Raw genomic sequence first — 26,431 nt, forward strand, 5'->3', positions numbered from 1 at the left:
TGTGATAAGATTTCCAAGTTTCAATGCAGCTGTCGCAGCAGTCTGAAACCTCTTTGTTCAAGGTCAAGTGCCATCCCTATAAACATTCTAAAATAGATATTGAAATGAAAACTACACATAATATTATTCACTTCATTGTCTATACGAAAAAATAAATATGAGCGGAGAGCGCGTCATCCATGTGCAAAGTTGCGGAAGTCTCATTCGACATCCAAGTGGTTTCCATATTGGCTGCATCTACTGTTCGTGACGTCACCCCGGACATTCGCCATTGAAAACACGCTGTGGCCCCCTCCTATGGGACACGCCCCTTCAGACACGGAAGCTCTTTTCGAAGAAGAGAAGATCTCACAACTGAGTGAAGTGTCTGGGGCAATATTACCCTATTGTTTCGAGCCATATTTAGATGATATACGGATCACGGCCAAACTGCATGCGGCCAAACCACCTCCCCATCTGATCCACCTCAACGCAGTGTAGATGAGCCACCCCGGCCGAAGCCGTGATCGGCAGACACGCCGCCAACGGGCACATCGACACATTTAGCACCTCTGACATACGGACGCGGATCTTTTGTTACGTTCTGAAAGGATTACATCCTCCCCCCAACTATTGTTTTTTTTTTTAGTAGCTCTATACACACCTACCTATCATTTGGAACCCACGAAGCTCTCGTCCTTTCCACCCGTGCAATCCATTTTTCACAATGAACCGGGTCTCTTGGAAACTTTTGAAGGGTAAATTCATCCTCCCGAGTGTTCGAGCAATATCCAGCAAGCAAGGAGCTGGCATTTTGGCTAACACGAAGGAACAAAGAGCTACCTTCCCGCAGGTAAAACTAATAGAAACAAATGAGTGAGTTTGAGTGCGCCACTGCCCTGTACGTTACTTCCTGCTTCTTCTCGATAACAAATCCCTCGAGAGGATTTCCATGGCGGGAGTTACAAAAAAGAAACATGTTTTGTGGTGAAAAAACACATGGGTCCATACCGGCTACAGTTTTCTCATTAATAACATACTAAAAATCATGCATTTCATGACAGTGGCCCTTTAAAGCCCGGTGTCATCCCTACAAACATTCTAAAATAGATATTGGAATGAAAAATACATATAACAGTATTCACTTCAATGTCTATATGAAAAAAAAAGTGAGCGGAGAGCGCATCATCCATGCACAAAGTTGCGCAATTGAGTGTCCCTCGACATCTAAGTGGTCGCCATATTAGTCGCGTCCTTTGTCCTTGACGTCATCGTCATTTCCGCCGTTGAAAACGTGCAGTGCCTGCTACTATGGAAGCCGAACAACAGATATTCACATTTTCCCGACGCCCCTTCTGAAACCGAAGGTCTTTTCGAACAGGACAACACCACACAACCGAATGAAGTTACCGGGGCAATATTACACTATTGTTTCGAGCCCTCAGGGGCAATATTACACTATTGTTTCGAGCCCTCAGGGCAATATTACACTATTGTTTCGAGCCATATTCAATCCCGTCCGATCCATTCCCGCGGCGGAGATGAGCCATCGCAGCTCATCACAGCCGGCCGGTGTGGCTTATGACAGAGCCGAGCGGTGCTGCTTTAGTCACAGTCGAGAAGGGGCGCTTTATGCACGCACGCGACTGAGTAACGCATTCTCGGCTGGGTTCTTCAGAGCCACCCCCGTCGCAAAGCCCGACGCGCAGCCTTCGCAGAAGCTGTGACCGCAGAACGCGGAGGCTCGGCTGGTGTGGCTGAGTTTCGCCTGTGGTGGCATTATAAGGAGGAGGTGGAGCCTAGCTATGTTGCTTTTAGGGGTATGTTCAAAGTCACCGCAGTACTCGATGAAAAGTGTCGAGACATTGTTGGCTGGGCGACGCGCACATCGACACATTTCATACGCGGATCTTTAATTACGTTATGAGAGAGACTGATTACGTGGTCCACCCCCAAACTATTATTCTTTTTAGTAGCTGTATGGGCACATCAACACATTTCATACGCGGATCTTTTGCTACGTTATGAGAGAGACCGATTACGTGGTCCGCCCCAAACTATTTTTTTTTTTTTTTTGGAGCTGTATACACACCTACCTGTTATTTGGAACCCACAAAGCTCTCGTCCTCAGCACCCGTGCAATCCATTTTTCATGACGAACCGGGTTCTATGCAAACTTACAAAGGGTAAATCCATCCTCCCGAGTGTTCAAGCAATGTCCAGCATTGCAATGAGCCAGCATTTTGACTAACACGAAGGAACAACGAGCTACCTTCCCCGGAGGAAAAACTAATGGAAACAAATGAGTCCACTAGGGGGCGCCTCTGTCCTGTACGTCACTTCCTGCTTCTTCTTGAAAACAAACTCCTCGAGAGGATTTTCATGGCGGGAGTTACAAAAACCTGTATACATCAAAATCATGTTTTGTAGTGAAAAAACACATGGGACCATATTGGCTGTCAGTTTTTCATTAATATACCAAAATTCATCTGTTTGACGACACTTGACCTTTAAGGTACCACTATATTATAATAGGGGAAACTGACTTCACGGACCATCGCAAAGATTTTTTTAGAATCTCACTTGATGCACTTATGAGTGGTGCATTCTACCTATTTATCCAGAACCTTCTGACAATTAATGGATTCTCCTATTTCTAATTATCTTGGGCCCATTATTTGATATAAAGATACAATCACATGCATAATGAGAGAAAAGACAAATGTTTCTTTTGGGCTGGGGGCTTAGGTCGGGGTTAGATAAGTGTGCCGCGAGGGTGGTGCAGAAAGACGGATGGTCCATTTCACCGGGATCCATGCTTCTCTTTATTGATCCTCCAGTGTGGTTTCGGCCGCCTCATGAGGCGCATCCATAACGACCAGTATTCCTCCACGTAAACATATGTTGATACCCCAGCTAACTGCACGCATTTCGATGGTCCAGCTGCTCTTTATCGCCGTATAGCTCGGGTTGTTAGCAATCGGTCTTATTTTGCGCAATTCTTTCAGCCGTCAGGCTTCCCCCCGCCCAATGGTCATATTTGTTTTTTATTGTTCAATCTAGTCGAGGAGCTTTCCGCTACGGTGCCCACACAACATTGAGTAAGCATCTGGAATAAGTCACAGCCCCGCTAATGGAAATCCATTTAGCATCGGTGCGATGTAAACGTCGTCTGTGCAGGAGAGCAGAACGACGTGCCGGCTTCCCGGCGGGCTGGCAAGGACGCACAAGGTGAAGAATCTCCAGAAGTAAAGAATCCAGGAAGCCACTAAGTCAGGAAAGCTGATGTCCCAGTGAACTGTGATACCAACATCTATAAATCTAATGGGAACCTTTCTACCATCATTGAATTCAGCTAGATGAACCACTACAGTACCAACAAGAGAAACATAGAGATGACAGAACAAACCTGTGAATGTTATCATTCATACGTGTCATTTCATTTTCAGGGCGTCGAATCAATGACAACAGAACCTTTGTCGTTGTCTTAGAAGACCCTTCACCTATCATCCGAGCAGGCTTTGTCAGTTCATGCAACAAGGTTTAGTTAGGACAGATCTAGCCCGAAATGGTGCAGGAAAACCTCAAATATGCATGCTCCGGGTTGGAGGTACACCCAAATCCACCAATGGTTTTACAATGCAAAACGGCAGGCAGTTATTCAGAGGTCGATGTCCATTGACAAGGGTCAATGGGTGTAAACTCCCCCATGAGGCCGAGGTTTTTCTGATTTGTTCTCTAAATGACAAACCAAAAGGCTCGTCAGCTCCTGTGAGCATAGCACAAGATAAGATTCTTATCCAAGGCTCGATGCTTCTCCTCTGCCTTACAGTTACGCTTTACGACTGCTGGCTTTCAATCTTTTCTTTTGATGCAAACATTGTCTCGTCTCAGCAATTCACTTGCAGTTCATTGCCTTTTGTCAGGCCTCTTTTTCATTTTCACGTCCTTGTCTGCTCGGATAGGATTGAGCCGTCCGATCCAAGGACGTCGTGACGGCAATTCGACGAGACAGATGACGAAGCCGTTTTGTTATCTGGTTACCGGGAATGAGGAGAGACGAGATTCAGCCCTTCCTCTTTAGATTTCAATTCAACGAGCTATTGCCTAAATTTAAGCTTCGGTGATGGACGCTCGTGCTAAATTACACGTGAACTGTTGCTGATCGTTACAGCTGCGTAGTGACAGCTTCTGATGAAAGGGGGAAGGGTGAGTGGACACCTGGTTTATGGGCGTCCACATGCTTTGTTGTAACGTGGGGGTCATTCAGAGTCACAGGGGGAGTTCTTCATCTTCAAAGCCAGACATCATTAGACCTGCCTCTGTTCCTAGATTTACGCTAACAAGAATCAAAACACTGCCAGCCCCGCAAAAGTATTTAATTCCAGGAAACAGCTGCTGATGCCGCATGTCGTAAAGGCCGTTTGGAAAAATGGAGTAAATAAATGTAGTGGGAGATAATGCTACAAGCCTCCAGGAACATGAAAAAAAAAACATTTGCTTTCGGGGGGAACAGGTGGCGCTAAATAACCTTAGCCTGAAGTCTTTCCGTCAATCAGATGCAGTTTACATGAAATATAGACCACAGAAGGGGGCTGGAATATGGCAGAAAGATTGACAAAAATTGTTTGTCACAAATCCCAGCAACTGTCATGATTAATACGTGGGATGGCATGATTTTGCCTTTCAACTTTGTCAGTACGACGGCTCTCTGGTTTATGAGTTGCATAAACTCAGACTTTCTAATCGGCCACCCCTCAGGTGTGCCATAGGAAATTGCACAAATTCCTTTGATTGGTCCAAAAACTACTTAATGCAAGTCATGTACCTGGGTTCATCTACCTATGTCAGCAACGTATAGTGACAGGCAGAACATAATGTCCCTATATCAGAGTGATTTCGGCAAACAGACAGACTGAAGGATGGCAAACGCATTAAAAATAAAAAATGTAATAGACCAGTGAACGGTGCCAACATAGATACTGTGTGTACTCGTCACTCTGTCTATCGAGGCTTCCGTGCGGACACGTTTAATCATAGAGATGGACTGTTTCTTTCCTTTGGGCCCCTTGAGGCCTTTCGTTTTCTTCACTGTGTGTACCTGCAACAAATAATGGACTCAAGATGGCCTCCAGAGGCCCTTAGAGATATAATAAAACACAGTAGCAAAGTAAAAAGAAAAGAAAAACTGCAGGAAAAGAAAAAGTACCACTTTTCCTGTCCTATAACGCAGCCTACATGAAATATTTGTTTACTGGAAATACTGTTGGTGGTGCAGTACTGCCGCCTAGTGGTCACTGCAGACAGACACCCAGACAGGAAGGAGACGCCAGACCTGTTTTCCAGTTAAACTTAACCAAGATTTGAAAATGCTTACAGGAGTTTAGACGAGCTAGCTGGCCCTCGAAGGCCATCTTCAAATCTAACAGGTTCAACAGTCCAATTAACAGTAGTTTAAATTAAAATTGGACACCTTTATTAATTCTGAGGGTCCTGAGCACATTTGATTCACATGGCATCACATAAGAGTCTGCAATCTGATTGGAAAAGGCGGAAAAAAAAATAATCTGCCACCTACAAACCACTGGAGTCAACATTATGAAATGAAGCAAAAAGACTGAAATGGATAGTAGAATTTTATGGAATACATAAAATTTAGGTTGTGTAAATTTAGTCAGTGGATCTGATTCTGTCTTGTCCATCATTGAAGACCTTATTACTGTTTTTTTTTCTTTTTTTTTTGGGGGGGGGGGTATCTGGCTGACCTGTGTGGTGTTATACTGCTATTTGTATGTATAAATGAATATGGACTCACATGTACCGATGGGATGATTTAATGTAGTGTCAAGATCAAAATGTGCTGAATTTTGCAGAAGGTAAAAAGACCACACTGAGTGTGTGACATTGAAAGTGTTTTTACCCTTGACAGACCCAGGGAAGTTTCTGCAAAGGCTAATGAGGACCCCATCAATAAACTACTACTACTTCCTTCGTTTCATTATTTTCTGCAGTCTGAATGTTGTGTGGCAGAGTCCTGCCTCATTAAGGTTCATCTTGGTACCACCCCAGAATCCACTTTGGAGGAGACCCATGATTGCCGGAGATATAGTTGGACGTATGGTGGGCTGTATAAGACAAATGTCACACACAGTAAGAGTAGTAGAGCCGTAATAGTAAACGTAAGATTACATGTGCCCATTTTCTTCTTTGTAATGCAGTATGTGGTATTTGTCAGACTTTAAAAACTGGTCAAGATGCTGAAAAGCAATGAGACAGCTCATTCGTGACAAATGAATGGTTGGCCAGTATTCCACGGAGAAGGAAAGACCGTAGGGATATTTCATAAAATTCTTTATTTATAAACTTGATGCAAGTTTACAAATTACTTTACATGGTCAAATTCACCCTTGCAATGGGGGGTAATAAAACAAAAATATGAACTGAAAGCCAAGCATGCTAACCAGTGCATAACTTAAGAAGCCAGGGGACAACTGCAGTTTAGTGGAAGGAAACCTGGCATCACTTCTGACTTTGGATCAGCAGTGGACTTCGTGGGAGCTGATTTCAGTGCACATCAGACTCGGGAGGGGTGGGGAGGAGGTTTTATGTAGAACTGGAACTTAACTTTGTTTAACCTGGTTTCCCACACAGTGCACTTGATGACTACTGCCAAGAGCCGAGATGTAATTGTTGCTCGGTTAAAGATGTTGCCTTTGAAATTGAGCTGAGGAAAATAAGTAAATCCACACCTATCCAAAATGACACGAAACTCTGTCCTTTGATTTGCGTTTGACACCACCGAGAAATAGCAATACTGTGACATGCTGACACCACCCGATAAACCGATGTTAAGTTTCCACCCAACAAGGCCTTTCAATGACTTTGAGGAGTTGGGCTATATTAATTGACATGCACGGCAATGATCAGGATGAGGACTTTGAAAGATTCTTCGCTACGTTTGTAGTATGCATTCCTGAGTTTGCGGCCTCAACTCCCACACTATGCCGACATGGACACGGAAGGTGTCTACGGCGTTTGACGAAAAGGTCCACCTAGTGAAAACACGAGGCCCGGTGGCTGAAATATATATATATATTTTTTTTCCCACAAGGGAACAACGGAATTAAGGCTTTGCTCACACTCTGAAGTTTGGTACTCTGTTTCGGTCCCAAGAGGCTACAACGGTGTCCGGTTCATCCCGTGACGCAAACTGATGGGATGTGGGGCGTTTGTGGTAGTCTCGGTCGAAACCAATGTGTGAAAACCTCACAACAGAGCTCCCTATGCTGTTTTTGACAACGTTCTACTTTAAATCAGCGCGGGTAACACCAGTGAAAACCCATGATGGGAGCGCTTAAATGGAATGAACACAGAACAGAAAATCACTTGATATCACAGATGAGCAAGGAGTTCCCGTGATGGAAGTAGTGAGGTGCAAAGTTCAGACTATTGCTGTGAGTTGAAGAAAACCCAATTCAACATCTAGGATGACTTGGAAGGTCACTTTTTTTGCTTGTCACCTCCTCAAGCCCAGAAATAGATGATTGGTGCCGTGGCTTGTGAGAACGAAACGGTGCAATTAATTGGTGATTCGATGCATAGCCTGATTGAGGTACATCTGGTGGAAGGAATGACAAAAAACAAAAAGACTCCCCAAAACTTTGTGGAATGACCGTGACAGCTGTGATAAAAACGCATCGTCGAAGAGGAGGGGTCAATGACAACTTTTACGCCGCCCTATTGCTGGCCCTTCACACCTCCCCGTGTCGCTATTCAGGATAAATGGCACCGAGAGGGAAAGGTGGGAACCAAGTCAAACTGGTGATTTACGGCCTTTGGAGGTAGTATTGGAAACCGTGCCAGAAGTGGGATGCCACCTGGGCGTAAAGTATTCTGCAATGTCTGGGCAGGGTGTGCAAAGTGTAAGAAGTGACCCCCACTTCTCCACCTGTTGATGTGGAATTCCAGTCCGACAAGTATTACATACAACCCCCCGGCGGCATTGAACTGGATTTTTGTCATCTTCTGCGGTGGCTCGGATGGAGGCAATATTTTGCAGCTTTCTGCCTAAAAGCGGTTATTGTCACCTGGATTACAAATGAATACTGGGGGACGGGGGACACACACACACACACACACACACGCAGTAGTCATTAGCCTTACATACGAACATGGCATACTTTAGTTTCCTTCTGCAAAAGTATCCGTGTGGCAACTTCTTTGTTCCAAGAGGGAAGGTTGCTGTTGATAGTTGTGGCCCACACTGGCGTACACAGTCTCAGGGGGATGCGAGGAGGTCATATTATAAACATCCTCTCACGGAAATATAAATGTACATGTTTACAATGTGGCATTAAAATGAACTAAATTACAATGTGAGCCAATCCCGTCCAGTTCGGTCCTTTTTTTTTTCCCCTCAACGCCAGGCTCAAGCTGACAAAATGTAGGTTTGTTCACTTCACCTGAGGCCTTCAGGTTATGAAGAGACACCGAATTGCGAGCCGGCTCGGCATACGCGGAGGGTCCACAGAGACCGAGCCCCACCGTGGTGATGTGGTCCAAGACCAAGTCTGTTGCCAAATTGGCAATGTCCTATTAAAAACCAGCCTCGGTGATGGATGTGTCAGCGGTTATTCAGTTGACCGTTTCCACCGGGAGATAAATATGTGGCGGCGGGACTGATGTCCAATGCCGAGGGGTGGTATATTTGCTTATGTGCTTTGTTTCTGGTTGGTTGGTCACTAGATGAGGAATTTTGGCTTGGAGTTCACAAAACGTTCAAAACGGTTTGTGGAGGAGGGTTGGGGAAGGTGGGGGAGGTGGTCACAAGGAAAATCGGAAGCAGGAAGGGGGAAAACAATCTTTAGCCATCTTCCTTTGGGGGTGTGTACCATCCTGGAGGCAAAAAGCAAGACAGATTCATTACATGAGCATGTTTACCGTAATTTCTAGCCTACAAGTTGTGACTTTTTCACACACTTTCAACCCTGCGGTTTATGCGGTGATGTGGATAATTTGTGCATTTTTTTTCTAAGAGCCGCAAGCGAGCACTCAAGCGGAAAAGGTAAGAGTGAGACCGGAATATATGTGCCGAGGAAGTGACTTTTACAGGCCATGTTAGTGCTGCGCTAGTGTTAGCACTGTGCTAGCATGTTGCTGCTGTATTATTGGCGTTTCTCAGTGATTTTTACCGGTAATTTTTTTTTTTTTTTTTTTTTATAACCGGCGCTGTCAGCGCCACGGTAGCCTTACCATTAGCGCCACATTAGCCTTAGCACCGCGCTAGCATTAAACTCTTTCAGTGTATCGTCTTTCTTTGTAAATATCTCGTATTTCAATGTGGGCACCTGTGGCTTTTACACAGCTGCGGCATATGTATTTCCATCCATCCATTTTCTTAGCCTCTTATCCTCACAAGAGTTGCGGGGAGGGCTGGAGCCTATCTCAGCTGTCAACAGGCAGGAGCCAGGGTACACTCTGAACTGGTTGCCAGCCAATAGCAGGAAACATCGAGACAAACAACCGCACTCACAATCACACCTAGGGGCCATTTAGAGTGTCCAATTAACGTTGTTATGTAATGTTTTTGGGTGTGTGGGAGGAAGCGGGAGTGCCCGGAGGAAACCCACACAGGCACGGGGAGAACATGCAAAGTCCACACTGACGGGTCCAGGATTGAACCAGGGACCTCAGAACTGTGAGGCCAACATTTTACCAGCTGAGCCACCGTGCCGCTCGTATGTATGTGCCAAATGGTATTTCCTTTACAAATGTACTGGGTTAGGTTTATAACCAGGTGCGGTCTGTAGGCCGGGAATTATGGTAGATCTAAATTTTAGGGACACTGGGGGAAAAATATCGACAAATACACAAGATAACGCTGAAATATTACAGCCAAAATGTAATTTTGTAAATAAAGTCAGATGGAGCAAAAATAAACTGGATGGCTGCATTTTAAATAGAAATGAAAGTCATTATAGGAATAAAAGTCTTCACTGTTATGAGAACTAAAATGAGGAGAAAAAAAATGATAAAAATGAAATAGGAGGAAAAAAAGTCCTATTGTAAAAATACATAGATGGAAAATAAGAATGAAGTCATAGTACAAGAAAATGTGACTTTTATGAGCAAAATGTAGGATATTAGACACACGAGCAAAGAGACGTGAATGTTATGTGACAGCAGCCACAGCATCAAGGTTATTAAAGTGAACTTGTGCCATCCCTTTGGGTCTTTGGGAAAGCGAAAGTGGCGTGAGACCTCTTTCAGCCCTCCTGCAGGGATGCTCTTATTGCCACAAAAATGAAGCGTCCATTTCAGTGCCAGTTTTGGTGGGGGAATGTAAACACTAATACTGCTACCGCTATATTTATTTTTTTGGTTTCAATATTTGAACTCAAAGACTTGCCTCATGTTGTTTTGGTGCCAGGGTTTTTCACCCTTCTGTGGTGTGATTTAGTGGAGGTAGCTACAGAACACAACTTTTATTTATCTACCACCCTCGATTCGTAATTATTAAACAAACTGGATCCATAGAAGCATCATAGCGGTTTAATGATGCTCAAATGTTACGCAAATGCCACAGAAATGGCAGGGGGAAAAAAAAAAAAAAAGTACTCACCATTCTTTTCGTGAATCTGGACCAGCGATTTGTAGGACTGCTGTGCTCTGGCTAGATTGTACTGGTTCTACGAGAAGGGATCGAATAAGGTTAACTTTTGAAACTATAACAAAATATGAGCCACTGTGAAATACTTTGTCAGACTTCTGTATCCAATCCCCAGCATATAAAAACATAAAATGGAGGAGTGTTAAACAAATATATAGTAAGCATAATTGAACAGGAATAAATACAACACTTTTACTGTGTTATATGTAAGTACATGTGTACTACACATTTTACTGTCACTCTTTTGTCAGGTCGCCACTGCAGATGAGAATTGGTGCTCACTTGCCTTACATGGATAAATAAAAGGTTGCATAAACAGTACTGATTGTAATATAACACAATATACAGTCTCAAAAAGGTTCCATAAATCTGGCTGCTGCATAATGTAGGTTTTTTTTGTTGTTGCTTTTTTGTTTTCTGTAATAATGATTATTTGGAATGATTTATTAATGAATTCATGAGCAATATTGTTCATGAACTAATTATTCATAATTCGTTATCAGGCTGACAATATTACCACATCGACACATGAGCTCATAAGTTTACTGTTTATTGACACCCCAATTTGTGTTTTCCCTAAAATTAGACATTATTAAAATAATTGTTGCTGTAGATTAACAGACTCACTGTCTTGTTTTGGTGCAGTACTAGCTGCAACTAAAGATTGTTTTAATAATTGAGTCATCTATCAATTATTTTTTCAATTAATCAATGTATCGCATAAAAATTATTTTTGAATTTTCATAAATTTATTACAAAAATGTATGATTTAAAACTGACAGTGGAGAGCAAAAATTCAGACAACCATTCACTTACTATAATCGTTTTTCAATGTAAAAGATGTTTGCAAATGTCTTCTTCTGATGAAACATAAATATAAGCCTGATTTATTAATATAACAAATTTAAGCAAGGTCTCCATACAGTAAATCATCCATCCATCCATTTTCTTAGCCGCTTATCCTCACGAGGGTCACGGGAATGCTGGAGCCTATCCTAACGGTCAAAGTGTAGGGGGTGGGGTACACCCTGAACCGGTCGGCAGCCAATCACAGGGGACATAGAGACAAACAGCCGCCCTCTCAATCACATTTAGGGGCAATTTAGAGTGTCCAATTAATGTTGCATGTTTTTGGGATATGGGAGGAAACCGCAGTGCTTGGAGAAAACACGCTCAGGCACGGGAGAACGTGCAAACTCCAAACAGGCAGGTCCGGGATTGAACCCAGGACCACAGAACTGTGAGGCCAACGTTTTCCAGCTGGGCCAAAGCTTTCCAGCTGAGCCACCGTGCCGCCCTACAGTAAATCATTTAAAGTCAATTATTCAATTAATCTTTGCACCTCTACAAAATCTATTAATCAAACTCTTAATGATCAATGAATCAACTACCATGTTTGTCTCTAATGTATAAGTCAGTTGTTCAATAAAACAATCAAGTTGCAAGAATGGCAGCTCTTTTCAGCAATCTTTTGAATAACATTAATGTCCAAACAATTAAGAAACAATTTTGTGCTCACTTTATTGGCTCCAAATTGCACTCTGGCTTTTCCCTTGACTAAAGTGGCATTGATCTGCATGATGACAGACTCAATTGAATAGGCACTGCTCCAACCCTGAAAGGAACCATCAACAAAGTCATAAAAGGGTCTTTATTAGACAAAACAAATATAATAAGCGTGCGAAATTAGACACTGTGAAGATGATTCGTAGAAGAAATCACCTGTTTGGTGAGAAGCTCCATGCACAGGGCACCTCCTCCAAGAACATACCTAGTGTGGACAAAAGAGGAAGCTTTATTCTTTCCCCCTTTTCAACCTGATCGTATTGACGTGACATTGGGAATAACTCACCCCCCAGACAGCACGGGTGACACAACCCGCACAAATGGAGGGTCAAAAGGGAAATTATCCTGAAGGAAGAAATGCAGATTTAAACATTTACCTTATTGTTATTATGTGCCAGGCACTTTCATTTACTCACTTTATAGGAGAAGTTTAGTAAAATGTAGTCTATTCCTTCCTTTTCTTTTAAGACTTGTAAGTCGCTGTGTAAGGGACTGTCGGGATCCACACTGCGGGTGAAGGCGACACACAATTCAATATTCAGTATTATTACCAAACAGGACGACAAGACATTAAAAATGTTTCACTCACGTTCGTAGTTTGACATGCCACTCATACAGGCTGTCGTTGACCAGCTCCACCGAGTAGATGCCTGCCAGACAAAAGGGAAGAAGTACAAACTTACATCCAATTTCTGTCAATAATTCTGCTGGGCCGCATGGTGTACGACTGGTTGGTTTGTTGTTTATGTGGTTAATGTTATATTGTTACTTCTATTTAATATATACTTTATGTACGTTGACTTGTTTGATACAATTCCTGACTGGTAAGCAGATATGCCACATAGTTCTTAGGAAAAGGGTTCAAATCCTGGTCTCGCCCGTTTCGAGTTTGCATATTCTTCCCGTGCCTGCTGGAGTTTTCTCGGTTTATTCCTGTTTCCTCCCACAATTCATAAACATGGTAGATAAGTGAAGACTCTAGATTGCCCATCGGTGTGAATGACAGCGCAAATGTTTTTTTGTTTACGTTTCCTGCGATAGGCTGATGACCAGTTCAGGGTGGATAAGACAGGTGGGATAAGCCCGAGCACGCCGACAACCCCAGTGAGGATAAGCGGTGTGGAAAATGGATGGATAGAATAAAAAGATAAAGAGAATGCTCAGTTTTCAATGGTAATATCAGGGGTATTTCACACTAATATCAATGAAAAACAAGACACTTCTAAAAGGTGTTGAATCAACAGTGGTTGTTAAGAAAAGATGTTATGGACTTCAAAAGAGTCCAATTCATTCCAATGTTTTGCGGTTTTTATAATTTTACTGTCAAATACAAAAAGTGATCTGAAAAAAAAGGCATCAATCGCCTTCATCGTTAAGGCAATCACTGTTCATTTTTACACCTGTTTGGTAGTCAAGAATGTTAGAAATGTTATTTCAAATATCGCCAGGACAGCACAAACCTTTGTTGTAGTGAAAGCTTTAACCTGGCTGTTTTCTACTTTGTGTTGCTCCTATTTGTACATTTATGTAATGATAGGAATTATTTGAATGTGTACTTTATGATTTACCTTAACATATACACATTTCCACTTGCTCACTGATACAATTTTGTATTATATTTTAGAATTAAAATAGAGGACTTTTGTTAGATGAAATTTTATGGCTTGTTTTAACAGTGTTTAAATATACAGTATAATTATTTATTCTCTTGTTTTACATGTAAGTTTAACAGTAAACTTAAATAGCTTAAAACAAGCATGTTTTACCTTTTTTTTTTTTTTTTTTAAAAGCTTTAATATGTTTGTAGCACGACATTGTGTCTTTGTAGACCTAGAAAAGAAAGCCTATGACGGAGTACCAAGAGAGGAACTGTGGTACTGCATGCGCAAGTCAAGTGTGCCGGAGAAATATGTTATGCTATATGATATTGTGATATGGAGTGAAAGCAGGGAGCAGGTGGAGGAACAATTAGAAAGATGGAGCCACAGACTGGAAAGGAGAGGAATGAAGATTAACCGAAGTTAAACAGAATATATGTGCATGAATGTGAGGGGCGGAGGAGGAGGAGTGAAGCTCCAGGGAGAAGAGGGTGGATGACTTCAAATACTTGGGGTCAACAATACAAAGCAATGGTGAGTGTGGTAAGGAAGTGAAGAAACGGGTCCAAGCAGATTGGAACAGTTGGCAGAAGGTGTCTGGTGTTCTATGTAACAGAAGAGTTTCCGCTAGGATGAAGGGAAAAGTTTATAAAACAGTGGTGAGGCCAGCCATGATGTACGGATTAGAGACAGTGGCACTGAAGAAACAACGGGCAGCAGAACTGAAAATAGCAAAAATGAAGATGTTGAGGTTCTTGTTTGGAGTGACCGGGTTGGATAGGATTAGAAATGAGCTCATTAGAGGGACAGCCAAAGTTGGATGTTTTGGAGACAAGGTTAGAGAGAGCAGACTTCGATGGTTTGGACATGTTCAGAGACGAGAGTGAGAATATTGGTAGAAGGGTGCTCAGGATGGAGCTGCCAGGCAAAAGAGCGAGAGGAAGACCAAAAAGCTTGATGGATGTTGTGAGGGAGGACATGAGGACAGTGGGTGCTAAAGGAGGATGCACGAGATAGGCTTAGATGGAAAAAGATGACACACTTTGGCGACCCCTAACGGGACAAGCCGAAAGGAAAAGAAGAAGTAGTACATACAGGTAGTCAAAAAATAGCACATCAGTCGTGTACAATTATATAGCAACTGTGGCGACTCCTAACAGGACAAGCCGAAAGGAAAAGAAGATGTAGTTTTTAGTGTAGGTTTTTGTCTTCAAACCAACATAAGAGCCGATGACGGGGGGGGGGGGGGAGCTTAACATTGACGTTAAACTCCGTAGCAAGTTTACATCACAATGAATTGAGACAAAATTCACAAACGTCTCACAAAAACTAACCTTGTGTCTCATTGGTGGGTAACGGGGATTTTTATAGCATTTGGTTCCATGCATTATAAAATAAATACAGTAAAATAAAAATAACCCACCAGTGCAGCACGAAGTTACTTTTCATGCCAAAATACTGAGTTCCAGTGCGTAGCCTTCAAAAAAATGTTACAAGCTTAAAACAGGATGTCGGGTTAAAACTAGCACAAATAAACCATTTGACGTGATAAAACAGTCCCAAATTATTTTAAAATTTCTACATTTAACTTTTACCTGAAACATTAATAAATATTAAGTTCATTAGGTTAGTTCCAGCCGGCACAGTGAGCAACTGGTTACAGCATTTGCCTAACAGTTTGAGGACCGGGGTTCAGATCCCGGCCCGCCTGTGTGGCGTTTGCATGTTCTCCCTGTGTGGGTTTTCTTCGGGCACTCCGGTTTCCTCCCACATCCCAAAAACATGCATGAATTCTAGAGTCCAAATTGCCCATATGTGATTGTAAATGGCTGTTTGTATGTGCCCTGCAATTGGCTGACGACCAGTTCAGGGTGTACCCCGCATCCTGACCAAAGATAACTGGGATAGGCTCCAGCACTCGCACGACCCTTGTGAGGATAATGGGGCCAAGGGGTAAAAATGAATGGATGGGTTAGTTTCCACACATAATGCCCTTTAGTTCATAGTTGATATTTATTGAAGCCATATGTTTTTGAACCAGCCCCCTAAAAATAAAAATCAGAATAGCGAATCGTATGGGAGCGGAATCGAAATAAGGAACTGGAATAGGAACGAGAATCACTCAAATTCACATGATGTCTTACCCTACTGAGAATTTTTTTTTTTTTTTAAAGAACATGATCTCTTAAGATCTCGCAGATTTTCACTTGTTGTGGGTGGGTCTGTAATGCATCACCAGCACTAAGTGGGGGTTGACTGCATTATTCAATGAATGCCTCACTGACAGCCTCATTCAAATGTATATGATGTCATTAGAGCTGCAGGTGTACCTCAGTAAATGCAAAGGATCAATAGCAACAATGAATCAACAGATGTCTTTCAAATTCACTACTATTCCAATACTTCCTATTAAACATATATATGGTATACAAACAAGCGTGTGAACAACTCTGTGATTCTTGGTTCCTGTGTGCAAGAAAGCATACCAGTTTTGTAACTCTGAGACCTGTAGATCTCTCTGAGCTCCTTCATCAGGCGGTCCGAGGCTTGCACAGAACCAGAGACGGCTCCCTGAAGAAAAATGAGCAAATCAGTCAAAGAAGCACGTTTAACCAGAGCAGGAAACCAGAAACATTAGGTATCGTATCTCAAGGCACCGCTGTAACAAAAGCGGGATGGTGACTGTGTGTCTGGCACTATGGTAAATTTCCCAATGTTCCCACTTCTGTTTCAGTTCAACGAGCTTCCCATAAAAGCTTTCATTTTCTTCCTATAAAATTTTCATTTCATCACTGTTCTGTATAAACTAAAATCCAAAATTAATGGTGCCCCAGGGCCACTATGCTGCTAAATTAGTCCCACTTGGGTGAGTCAAATTTTTCAAAATCACCTAAAACATTCACCCGCCGAAAACGACCCAAAAGTTCATTTTCACTGTCAGGCGGAAATTCTTTTATGACCGAAGCATCCCGCCCACAACAGCATGTTGTGATGAAGTAAAGCGAAGACGTGACAAGCACCACCAAACTGGATAAACCGGCAAGCGTTTGGGTTAGCCTGAAGACGAACGTTGCTCGTCTCAAACAGCAGCTTGTACCTTGGAGCCTGTAGAATCTAAATATGCCCTCCTGACCATATTTTATCAAGAAATGATAAACCGTAGTTGGAATGTCAATGATAAGTATACCTAATTACCATGATGATTTTGTAATTAATTTATTCTTTAGATCAATATTATTAGTGTATGCAATTGCAATGCCTTGATTTTTAGTGAGGTTAATGCAGAGTCATCACCATGAATGCAACTGTGCTAATAATAAAGGGTTTAAAATAACAGGCTACAGCATAAAGATGCTAAACACAAAATGATCACAAAAACCTAATGTACTATGTCATGAACATAAAGAGTCAGTACAGGTTCTGACAGGGCCACCACATCTTGGCTCATGATGACCTGACAGGGCCACCGCTGAAAAAGGCTTGAGGTCAGAGACCCTGTAAAGTGCTAATACAATGGGCGGGATGACAGTGAGCTACAATTTTCCTGCCGTTGGAGGTAGTATCAGAGCAGTAACAGAGGTGTAAAACTGTGTGTAAGAGACTGCCAGAACTGTGGTAGGAGGACTGAGGGTTGCATGACAAGCTTCACTGTCTTCATTGTTCCCTGAGACATAGGTGCACCCCCAAACCCTACCCCGTTACGGCTCTATCCAATTTCAAATGGCCAGTGAAAACCTGGAAATTTGGATTGTCATTGCTCTGCATAAACAGCACTAATGAAAAAAAAATGCGCACGGGGGGTTGAAGTCAGTCTAAATTTGTTTGCATTTTAACAGACCCATGTATACGGCAACAAAACGGGAGTGTGAAGTTTCACACTTCTGCACTTTTGTGAAAAAAAAATGGTCACTTTTTGACAAGTGTTTGTTATGCCACACTGGTCAGCATCATTGAATTATTTGAATATGGGGTGCCGTGTCGCTGGGTGAAAGCAGTAACATCCATCATTGCTGAGTTGTATGTAAAACGAAAAGGCAATTAAATGCCAAATCTTCCGTTAACATAGAAACGTGGCCAAGAAGGAACTCACGTTCAAGTGGTCCTGCCTCTGATTCTTCCGGATCTTCTCCAGGACGGCCAGATTCTCCTTCTCAATGCCGTCGTCTTCTGACTTCTTGCCTTCAACGGGCTCCTCCTCTTTCATTTCATAGTGGTCCAGGTCTTCTATGTCCTGTTAGAGGCCACAGATGAGATGTGAAATATGCTCAAAATAATTACCATGATGACGGACGGAACAATATTCATCTCTAGCCACTTAAATCTCCAATTTACAAACAGGAAGTGTTTTGGTACAAATATTGTCACCTCTCCCATCTCTTCCTCCTCCTCCTCTTCTGATGTGACCTCCTCTGTCCCATGCTACACACAAACAAACACACCATTACAACTTCAAGACCGTGGTTGTAGGTGACCACAATGTATCCAGATACATAATGAAAAAAAGTGCAACAAGCAGTGTCGAGCGTACCTTTCGGTCCTGTCCAACGGGGCCGGCGGGCAGCGGCTGGTCAAGCATCTCCACATCTGGATGTTGGGGAAGATTGTACAGTCGGCAGAGGTCACAAATCAGCTTCTTTAACTGCTGTAAAAGCTGGAGAAGAGAAATTCACAAGGTTGATATGTTGACAATATATGATTGAAAGAGACAAATACACTTGGGGCCTCACTTATCAAAGAGTGCGTGAGATTCTTATTAAAAGCGTTAGGCATCCATTAAATTAGAATCATCTTAATTGCACATGTAAACACCATAGAGAATTTGTCTACGGTAATTGGAACCACCCTAGTACGACAGCAGTATTTTTTTATTATTATTATTTTTTTTTAACTCACAGTTGTGCAAAGAGGATGGAGCTGCCAGGCAAAAGACCGAGAGGAAGACCAAAGAACAGGTGGATGGATGTTGTGAGGGAGGACATGAGGACAGTGGGTGTTAGAGAGGAGGATCCACGAGATTGGCTTAGATGGAAAAAGATGACACCCTGTGGCAACCCCTAACGGGACAAGCCGAAAGAAGACAATACCAGAATATATGTGCATGAATGTGAGGGGCGGAGGAGGAGGAGTGAAGCTCCAGGGAGAAGAGGGTGGATGACTTCAAATACTTGGGGTCAACAATACAAAGCAATGGTGAGTGTGGTAAGGAAGTGAAGAAACGGGTCCAAGCAGATTGGAACAGTTGGCGGAAGGTGACTGGTGTTCTATGTGACAGAAGAGTCTCCGCTAGGATGAAGGGAAAAGTTTATAAAACAGTGGTGAGGCAGCCATGATGTACGGATTAGAGACGGTGGCACTGAAGAAACAACGGGAAGCAGAACTGAAAATAGCAAAAATGAAGATGTTGAGGTTCTCGTTTGGAGTGACCGGGTTGGATAGGATTAGAAATGAGCTCATTAGAGGGACAGCCAAAGTTGGATGTTTTGGAGACAAGGTTAGAGAGAGCAGATTTCGATAGTTTGGACATGTTCAGAGACGAGAGAGTGAGAATATTGGTAGAAGGGTGCTCAGGATGGAGTTGACAGGCAAAAGAGCGAGAGGAAGACCAAAAAGCTTGATGGATGTTGTGAGGGAGGACATGAGGACAGTGGGTGCTAGAGGAGGATGCACGAGATAGGCTTAGTACTGGCTAAAAGCTAAAAATGAAGTTTGACCCCTAAAAATACCAGATATATCAAACCATGCATATTTCAAAGATTCACTTAGGAAAGTACGCACGATGATCCCACACCCAGCATACCAAAATCCAACCATATTCTGTCAATGCAAAGCAATAGGTGAAGATAAAGGAGCCAAGCTGGGCGGTGCATTGTGAAGGCTGAAGTGACAAGGATGTGAATAATTTTGTGGCCTTGACAAAGTATAAAAAAATGAAACCATGACAGGGAGGACAGAAAGTGAAACTTAAAAAACATTACATATAATGCTTGCAGCCAATCGACAGTCGGCTACAAGTGTGGACATGCAGTCCCCTCCAAAAGTGTTGGAACGGCAAGGACAATTGTTTATGCTTTATGTTGACTACATAAAAGATTATGCGATAAAAAGTTCAGAATTCCAGCTTTTATTTCATGGTATTTATGTCAAGATGAGTAGACCAAGTCACAGTTACATTCGACACTGCGTCCATTGTTTACATGGCGCAAATGACAGACTGAATGAGCCTTGCCTCTTCCCAGTTCATCGTGTGTTAGTGTTGTGTTAAGAAGTCGTATCTGTGATCTCTGTGTTTACATATACAGTACATTGTTTTGCGTATTTGTAACCCTAAGCAAATATGGTTGGTCAAAAGCGAAAGTCTACAAGCAGTCGCGGTAGTCAAAAGAAGCAGCAAGCCATCTCACTTGAAACGAAGGTGGCTATTATCAGAAAAATTGATGCTGGTGAAAAACATGTGAACGTTGCAAATTTCCTCCAAATGCCCGTCAAAGATCGCATATTAGAGTATGAACAGTCACACCTTATTGGAACGTATAGTAACAACTTACATTAATTTTCACATCACGTTCAGCCGTTCGGAACGTAACTAAAATGGACGTTGAGGACCCCCGTATTCATTTTTTGATCTGAAACCCAAATGTCTTCAAAATACAACAAAAGCAGAGGAAATGACCTTGCTGTTCCAATAACTTTGAAGTAAGTGACACATTTTGGGTGTTGCTGTCTTCCACTATCCACAAATGGGACCAGATCACTGAAGAGAAAAAATGTGCAGGGCTCCTACTATTTAGAACAACTAACTACATTCAGTGTATTAGTGAGTTGTGTATTTAAATACTTGTTTTCATTGTTTTTTCTGTGGTGCGTCAAAACACTGCTTTGTGTACAACTGGTCCTAGCTCTGAAAAGACTGGGGACTGCTACACTAAAGCCTCACATTTTCTTGCAGAAAAAGTCACAAGATTTTGTATTTGGATTGCATGTTACGGCAGTTGCTAGTATATGCCATAAAACAGATCTAGATTCTGTTGATAGTTACCAGTGTGCTGCCTTTCCTCACATCCTCCAAACGTTCCAACACTTGTGCCAAGCTGGGGTCGTCAGAGTCCACGAACCAAATGGGCGGTGTAGATGGATATGACTCCTGAACACACACAAAATAAAAACAAGTTCCTATTTTAGGTTTTATTTTAGTGAGTTTGGTAGCACAAATGCTCTAAACCTGTGTCAGCGTTGCAACAACAATTTAAAGGTCAGATGACAAAGATACCATGAGGTCAGTTACGCTTCATATTTGCATTGCTTATGTAAGGTAATACATGCACCAAACTTCCAGCCAGCTGTCAACTATAGTTTAGCTAAAAATTAGGTTTTATTACACATATTGAGCAATACATACATATACCCGAAGCTCAAGACACCGGGGTGTGGTTACCCTAACCACAACAAAGGCTACCGGGAGTACCGTTGCAATTGACAAACACAGCAAGCTACACAGTATACAGAATGGCGTGCAACATGTTGGAATATGAGTAGGAGGAGGAGAATTTCCATGTACAGGAGAACCCAAAAGAACTTGGTATCATCAGACTGTACATTTGAGGTGATCAGGAGGTCAGAACCTTACAGTGATGAGAACGAGTAGCCTCGTACCAGCCATCCAGCAGAAAAAGAGTGTCCAGTGGGTCAGTGTGATGGTATATCAAAAGCATTTCTTCTTATACAGCCATGGCTGGAAATAATGTCACTTCTGGAGTGCCAATATTTTTGGCAGAACTGTACGTATTATATTTTGTATGTGTTTCAGTAACACGGCAAAAGCTTCTACATAGTATGCAGTGTTCCTACATATTATGTGCTCCTCGTTCGAGTAGCTTCGTAACACGCCATGCAGAAAGTCTTTGGTGTGTCCACTGGCTTCTCATATCGGCAAAAGTAAAGACATCAGTACCGAATACTTATGTGGGTATTATCTCCCCACTACCCAGTACATAGTAACCACAATAGAGGCACAGTTATATACAAGGAAATCTTCACCTTATTTCTGCGCCACTTCACTGCTCCGAGATTCAGTTACTTCTCTTGCTGGTGGTTGAGGTCCCGGTGGTCGTGAGAAAAACAGTTGGCACTGCAGCTGGTTTCAGCCTCTGCCTAACTACACCTGTTTATCCGTTTCCGCCAAGTCTTTCTCAAAACATGCCAGTTTGAAGTCCTCAGCACAATTCTTTACCTGTTGATGAACTTGATCTATCCACCGGTCACATATTCCTTTTTCACTTGGAATGCACCCCCCTGCCGGAACCATTTGTACAACCAAATGCTACACAATAAACCATCGTGACATCGCTAACTCATATGACAAAAAATACACAAGGACACGAACAAAAGCGTGGAACAATAGCGCACAGTGTAGATTGAACAGGCTGTTTGGCTTGTGCTACTACATCACAGGGCTAGATAGAGATGAAGACCGGAAGGCACTGGATGCGCAAAGCAGAAAGTGTATTCTGCATCATATTTAGCAATTTAACTGCTGTATATATGCTATATAATCACTTTGAAATGCCACGTGGTTTGTAAAGGGGTTCTAGAGTTAAAGAAAAATTTGAGCATCTTTGTCCTCTGACCTTTAATACTGAAGATTGAAACTCAAGTGTTTACATGTGATGTGATCTATCACTAGCTGGCATTTACATGCACCACTACATTCAAATCAGAACAGCCATTTTACAGACTTGTCATATACACAGATCTACATCAACATCATGCCGTCCACCGATATGGAGATCAGACGCCCATTTCGCACAGTAGTTACGATCCTTTTACACTTATGTTAAAGCAAGAGATTGATAAAAGGTAGTTTCAAGAACTTAAAATGGCCAAGCACTTGCTCGCAGACCAGCTCTGTTTTAAATTCCAATATTTTCAAGTGCGGAAATTATGAAATCACTACACATTTATCGCAAGACTAAAAGCGGACACGCCTGACTTTTGCGACTGATGCGTTTACATGACTTTTGATTGGTTTGGGGAAAAGAAATCTAACAGTGGAACAGAATGAAGTTCAATTTGTTTTTATCTTGTTTATTCTTAATGAGGAGTTTCTATCAGTGATTCTTAACTAGCGGTTTGAGACCCAAAATTGCGTCGCAGCCCCTTTTGGATGGGTTGCATTCGTATTCAGATGTATTTTTTCTTGTTAAACTAGAGGGGGCTAACAAGTTTCCACATGGAACATAGTAAGAAAACTTCAAGAAGTATTTCTTCCCTGAAAATGCAGATCCCAGGCTGACAACAGTTGAGAACCATGGGTTTATAATGAACATTTTTATTTGGTTTAGCCTTGTACCCTAATTCTAATCAGAATACAAGGACCTATTATAAACACAGGTGTTGTTTTCCATAGTAAAAGCAGATGTTTGAAAAAGTCTTATTGTGATTAAATGCAAAAGACGTGTGTTTTCGTGGACAACAACCAGAATCTGAGTTATTTACTGCTGAGGGACTGAAACTCAGAGGATTTAAGTAATTTTAAGTCAAATATGGTCTCTAAAAATGAATCGATTATCGAACAATCAATAGCTGACATTCAATTTGATGCTCAATTAGTTATCAATTAATCAGTTAATTGTAGCAGCTCCAGTGTGAGAAATAATAGTGTATGGCTTGGCAAACAGTCCAATGCACTTAAATGGAGTGGAAAAAACACGTTTATTTCCGACAAAATATATACCTTTGTTCATCTACCTGCGTTAGTGATGTACAATGACAGCCTAGACGATTACAAGCACTTCCACGTTTCGCGGACATTTGTTTAGTTGTGTGTAATGACAATTTATTCCTACAGTAAAATATATAGCTTACATTGAAGATCAACAGAGTTGAGTGGCAACCTTTCCAGTTTGCAGCTCCGTGAGAGTTTGTTTTTAAAATGTAGACTTAGCTCTTCCGTATCAGCGGAGGATGGTTCTGTTTTTACATGCTTAGGATGTGGAATCCACAAAGCAAAGATTCCCTGATTTGAGTGCTAAAATCGAATTTCCATTACGGGTGAACAAAGTATATTTCTAAATGTTTCCCCGTGTAGCATGATCACACAGCCTTAGCTCGTATTCTGCTACTTGAGTAGCAAGTTAACCGGCTAACTTTAGCTTGCCTGCTAACCACCCCAATAAACATGTCAGTCGCCGTTATTATACTTACAGTTATGTTACAGTGTATGATGAGCAGCTTCTCCCCAGTTACGTTAAACTGACAGCTCAGCTCGTCGGGCTTCCAGTCGATAATCCGGAATCGTTCATGGTTTGGGTCGAAAATGGACTCCAAAAACTTCAGTTCGGCCTTCAGCCCCGACACCGACATCTTCCACGCATCTCCGGCCGGGCCGCTCGGGGAGGGGTTGAAGAAGCCGGGGCTTTAGCTCGGAGCTAGCTTAAGATATTAGCTAAAATAATATTTTGGGGTTTTTTTTAAATGTACCAAAAAATATCCGTGTGTAATTTTGGAGTTAAACGATCACACTTTGTCGCCGGAGCTTCCCCGCGTGAGTCCAAACAAGCCAGTGCCCTCCGCGGAAAGCGTCCGGTTCAAGTTAATATCAATTGGATGTTTTCACCGACGTAGCGGCTAACGTTAACACGTTAGCATACTCGTCCGTTGTTGTAGTCTATTGTTGTTGGCCGCCTATCAGGACAAGTGTCTTAAAAGCGGCGTCCGCACATCTCGTCCGCTCGCTTCCATGGTACGGCGCCCCCGTTAGTCATCGAAGTGGCGGGCGAGCGCACAGTTCGCACCGCTACCCCGCTGCGGGCGCAAATAATCCGCCGGAGGAGGGACAGTGTTTTTCATCCCGGTTCATCTACTTTTATCGGACTTGGTTGCCCTCACTGTTGGGGTTTAAAGATGGCGTTCCGTGAGCTCGCCGTTCCCGCAGCATCCCACAATTCCCAGCGCCATCTCCCGCGCGGGATCCAGTCCTTAGTCCCAAATTGAGTGCAAATTCAATTTGATTTCTCAGTACAACAATATATCTGTCCATCCACTTATCTATTTTCTGAGCCGCTTATCCCCATAAGGGTCGCAGGTGTGCTGGAGCCTATCCTAGCTGTCAACGGGCACGAGGCAGGGTACACCCTGAACTGGTCGCCAGCCAATCGCAGGGCACATAGAGACAAACAGCTGCACACACAATCACACCTAGGGGCAATTTAGAGTGTCCAATTAGTGCATGTTTTTGGGATATGGGAGGAAACCGGAGTGCAACCATGGGAAGAAAATGCAAACTCCACACAGGCAGGGCCGGGATTGAACCCTGGACCTCAGAACTGTGAGACCAATGATCAAACCAGATGTCCAATGTGCTCCTGAAAAATGAAATGATTGGCAAAAAATGAAAATGCAAGGGCTGAATACAGATGCTATGTGTGTGTCTACATGTGTGCCATTTTGTAATATGTGCAGTTTATGGCTAGCCATGGAAGATAATGGGATGGTGGGTCATCATGACCAATTCCTGTTTTAATGTACTGTACAAATGTCTCTGACTATAAGCCATGGGGTCAGTAATATTTTTTTTATGCTTTAATCTTTTCTTTCATTGTTTTAATGTACATTTTCGTTTACTGCTGTCTCTGTGTAAGCGTTTCCGTTTACACTGTGTTGAAGAAATTCAACTTTTAGTGTGTTCATAGTACCCTACGTGCACCATTCTGAGTGGCTCGGTTGTGCATATCATCAAATGTACTTTTATAAGTACTGTAGTTCCCCATACTTCAGCAGCGTAGGTCAAATGCGGCAACACAAGACCACAATGTAGAGAATCTAGCAATATATAATTTAGCACGTCTTATCCTGCATAAAATCCCCATCCTCTGTGAAAGTTTAGATCTGATGTATTGAATGTGAGGTTTCCAGTTGAAGTTTTGGTCACTGATTACTCCAAAAAATGCTCTCCTTCCCACCTTTTCTCGTCAGTGTAGTGTACAACAATGCTTTCCTTTTCTCTGGAAAATTGAGACTTTGTCTTGGTCAAAATTAACATCTTAAACAGTTGTACTAGTCCATGTTTTTCAAAAGGGGGCAGTATTTCACAATAATAAAGACGTTTATCCATCGAAAACGTTGAAAACTTGGCTCATGAGTGATAATTTAGGGATAAATCAAATTGGGGCCTTTGGAGACCTAAAGATTCTTTTTTTTTCGTACTATAATATACAAATTGTAGGAACATAAATGTCAAGACCACAAAAATAAAAAACGGTTAATTTGTGTCAGCCTTCAGCGTGAAAGCGCTTCACAGGGCCACAGTCAACGAAGATCAATGACACATAAATGTGAATAAAATTTCCCTTCAGTACCATTTCATAATAAGTGTAGCTCATATTTAAAACAATAAACATTTAGAATGAATAGATAAAGAAAGAATGGCAAATATAATACAAAAAACACAGTTCCGACCATTTCCCTGTAACACAACATTATTCATGAAGAATAGTTATTTTCTTGTAATGTTACAAATACATATTTATACATTTTTATCCATTTATTTTTTCAATTTATATGGCTGACTGGAACACATTTGCAACAATGCTTTTCCATTTCATACCATAGACTAAATTGCTGT

The 26,431-nt window shown here is 42.2% G+C and overlaps 1 protein-coding gene across 1 annotated transcript; it reads right to left on the reverse strand.

Annotated features, from left to right (window-relative positions):
* Positions 1-6,313: 6,313 nt before the first annotated feature.
* Positions 6,314-24,955, reverse strand: LOC133498128 (ubiquitin-conjugating enzyme E2 Q2-like). The gene is made up of 13 exons (XM_061814596.1): positions 24,013-24,955; positions 20,849-20,953; positions 18,341-18,463; positions 18,178-18,231; positions 17,903-18,043; positions 16,299-16,383; positions 12,804-12,864; positions 12,631-12,721; positions 12,501-12,559; positions 12,371-12,419; positions 12,168-12,263; positions 10,601-10,667; positions 6,314-8,874 (listed from the first exon to the last, which is right to left on the reverse strand). Exons 1-13 carry the CDS (start codon positions 24,169-24,171, stop codon positions 8,843-8,845), a joined length of 1,122 nt encoding a protein of 373 aa, XP_061670580.1. The 5' UTR covers positions 24,172-24,955; the 3' UTR covers positions 6,314-8,842.
* Positions 24,956-26,431: the final 1,476 nt, after the last annotated feature.

This window comes from Syngnathoides biaculeatus, chromosome 3 (assembly GCF_019802595.1).
Source record: "Syngnathoides biaculeatus isolate LvHL_M chromosome 3, ASM1980259v1, whole genome shotgun sequence".
Classification (NCBI taxonomy): Eukaryota; Metazoa; Chordata; class Actinopteri; order Syngnathiformes; family Syngnathidae; genus Syngnathoides; species Syngnathoides biaculeatus.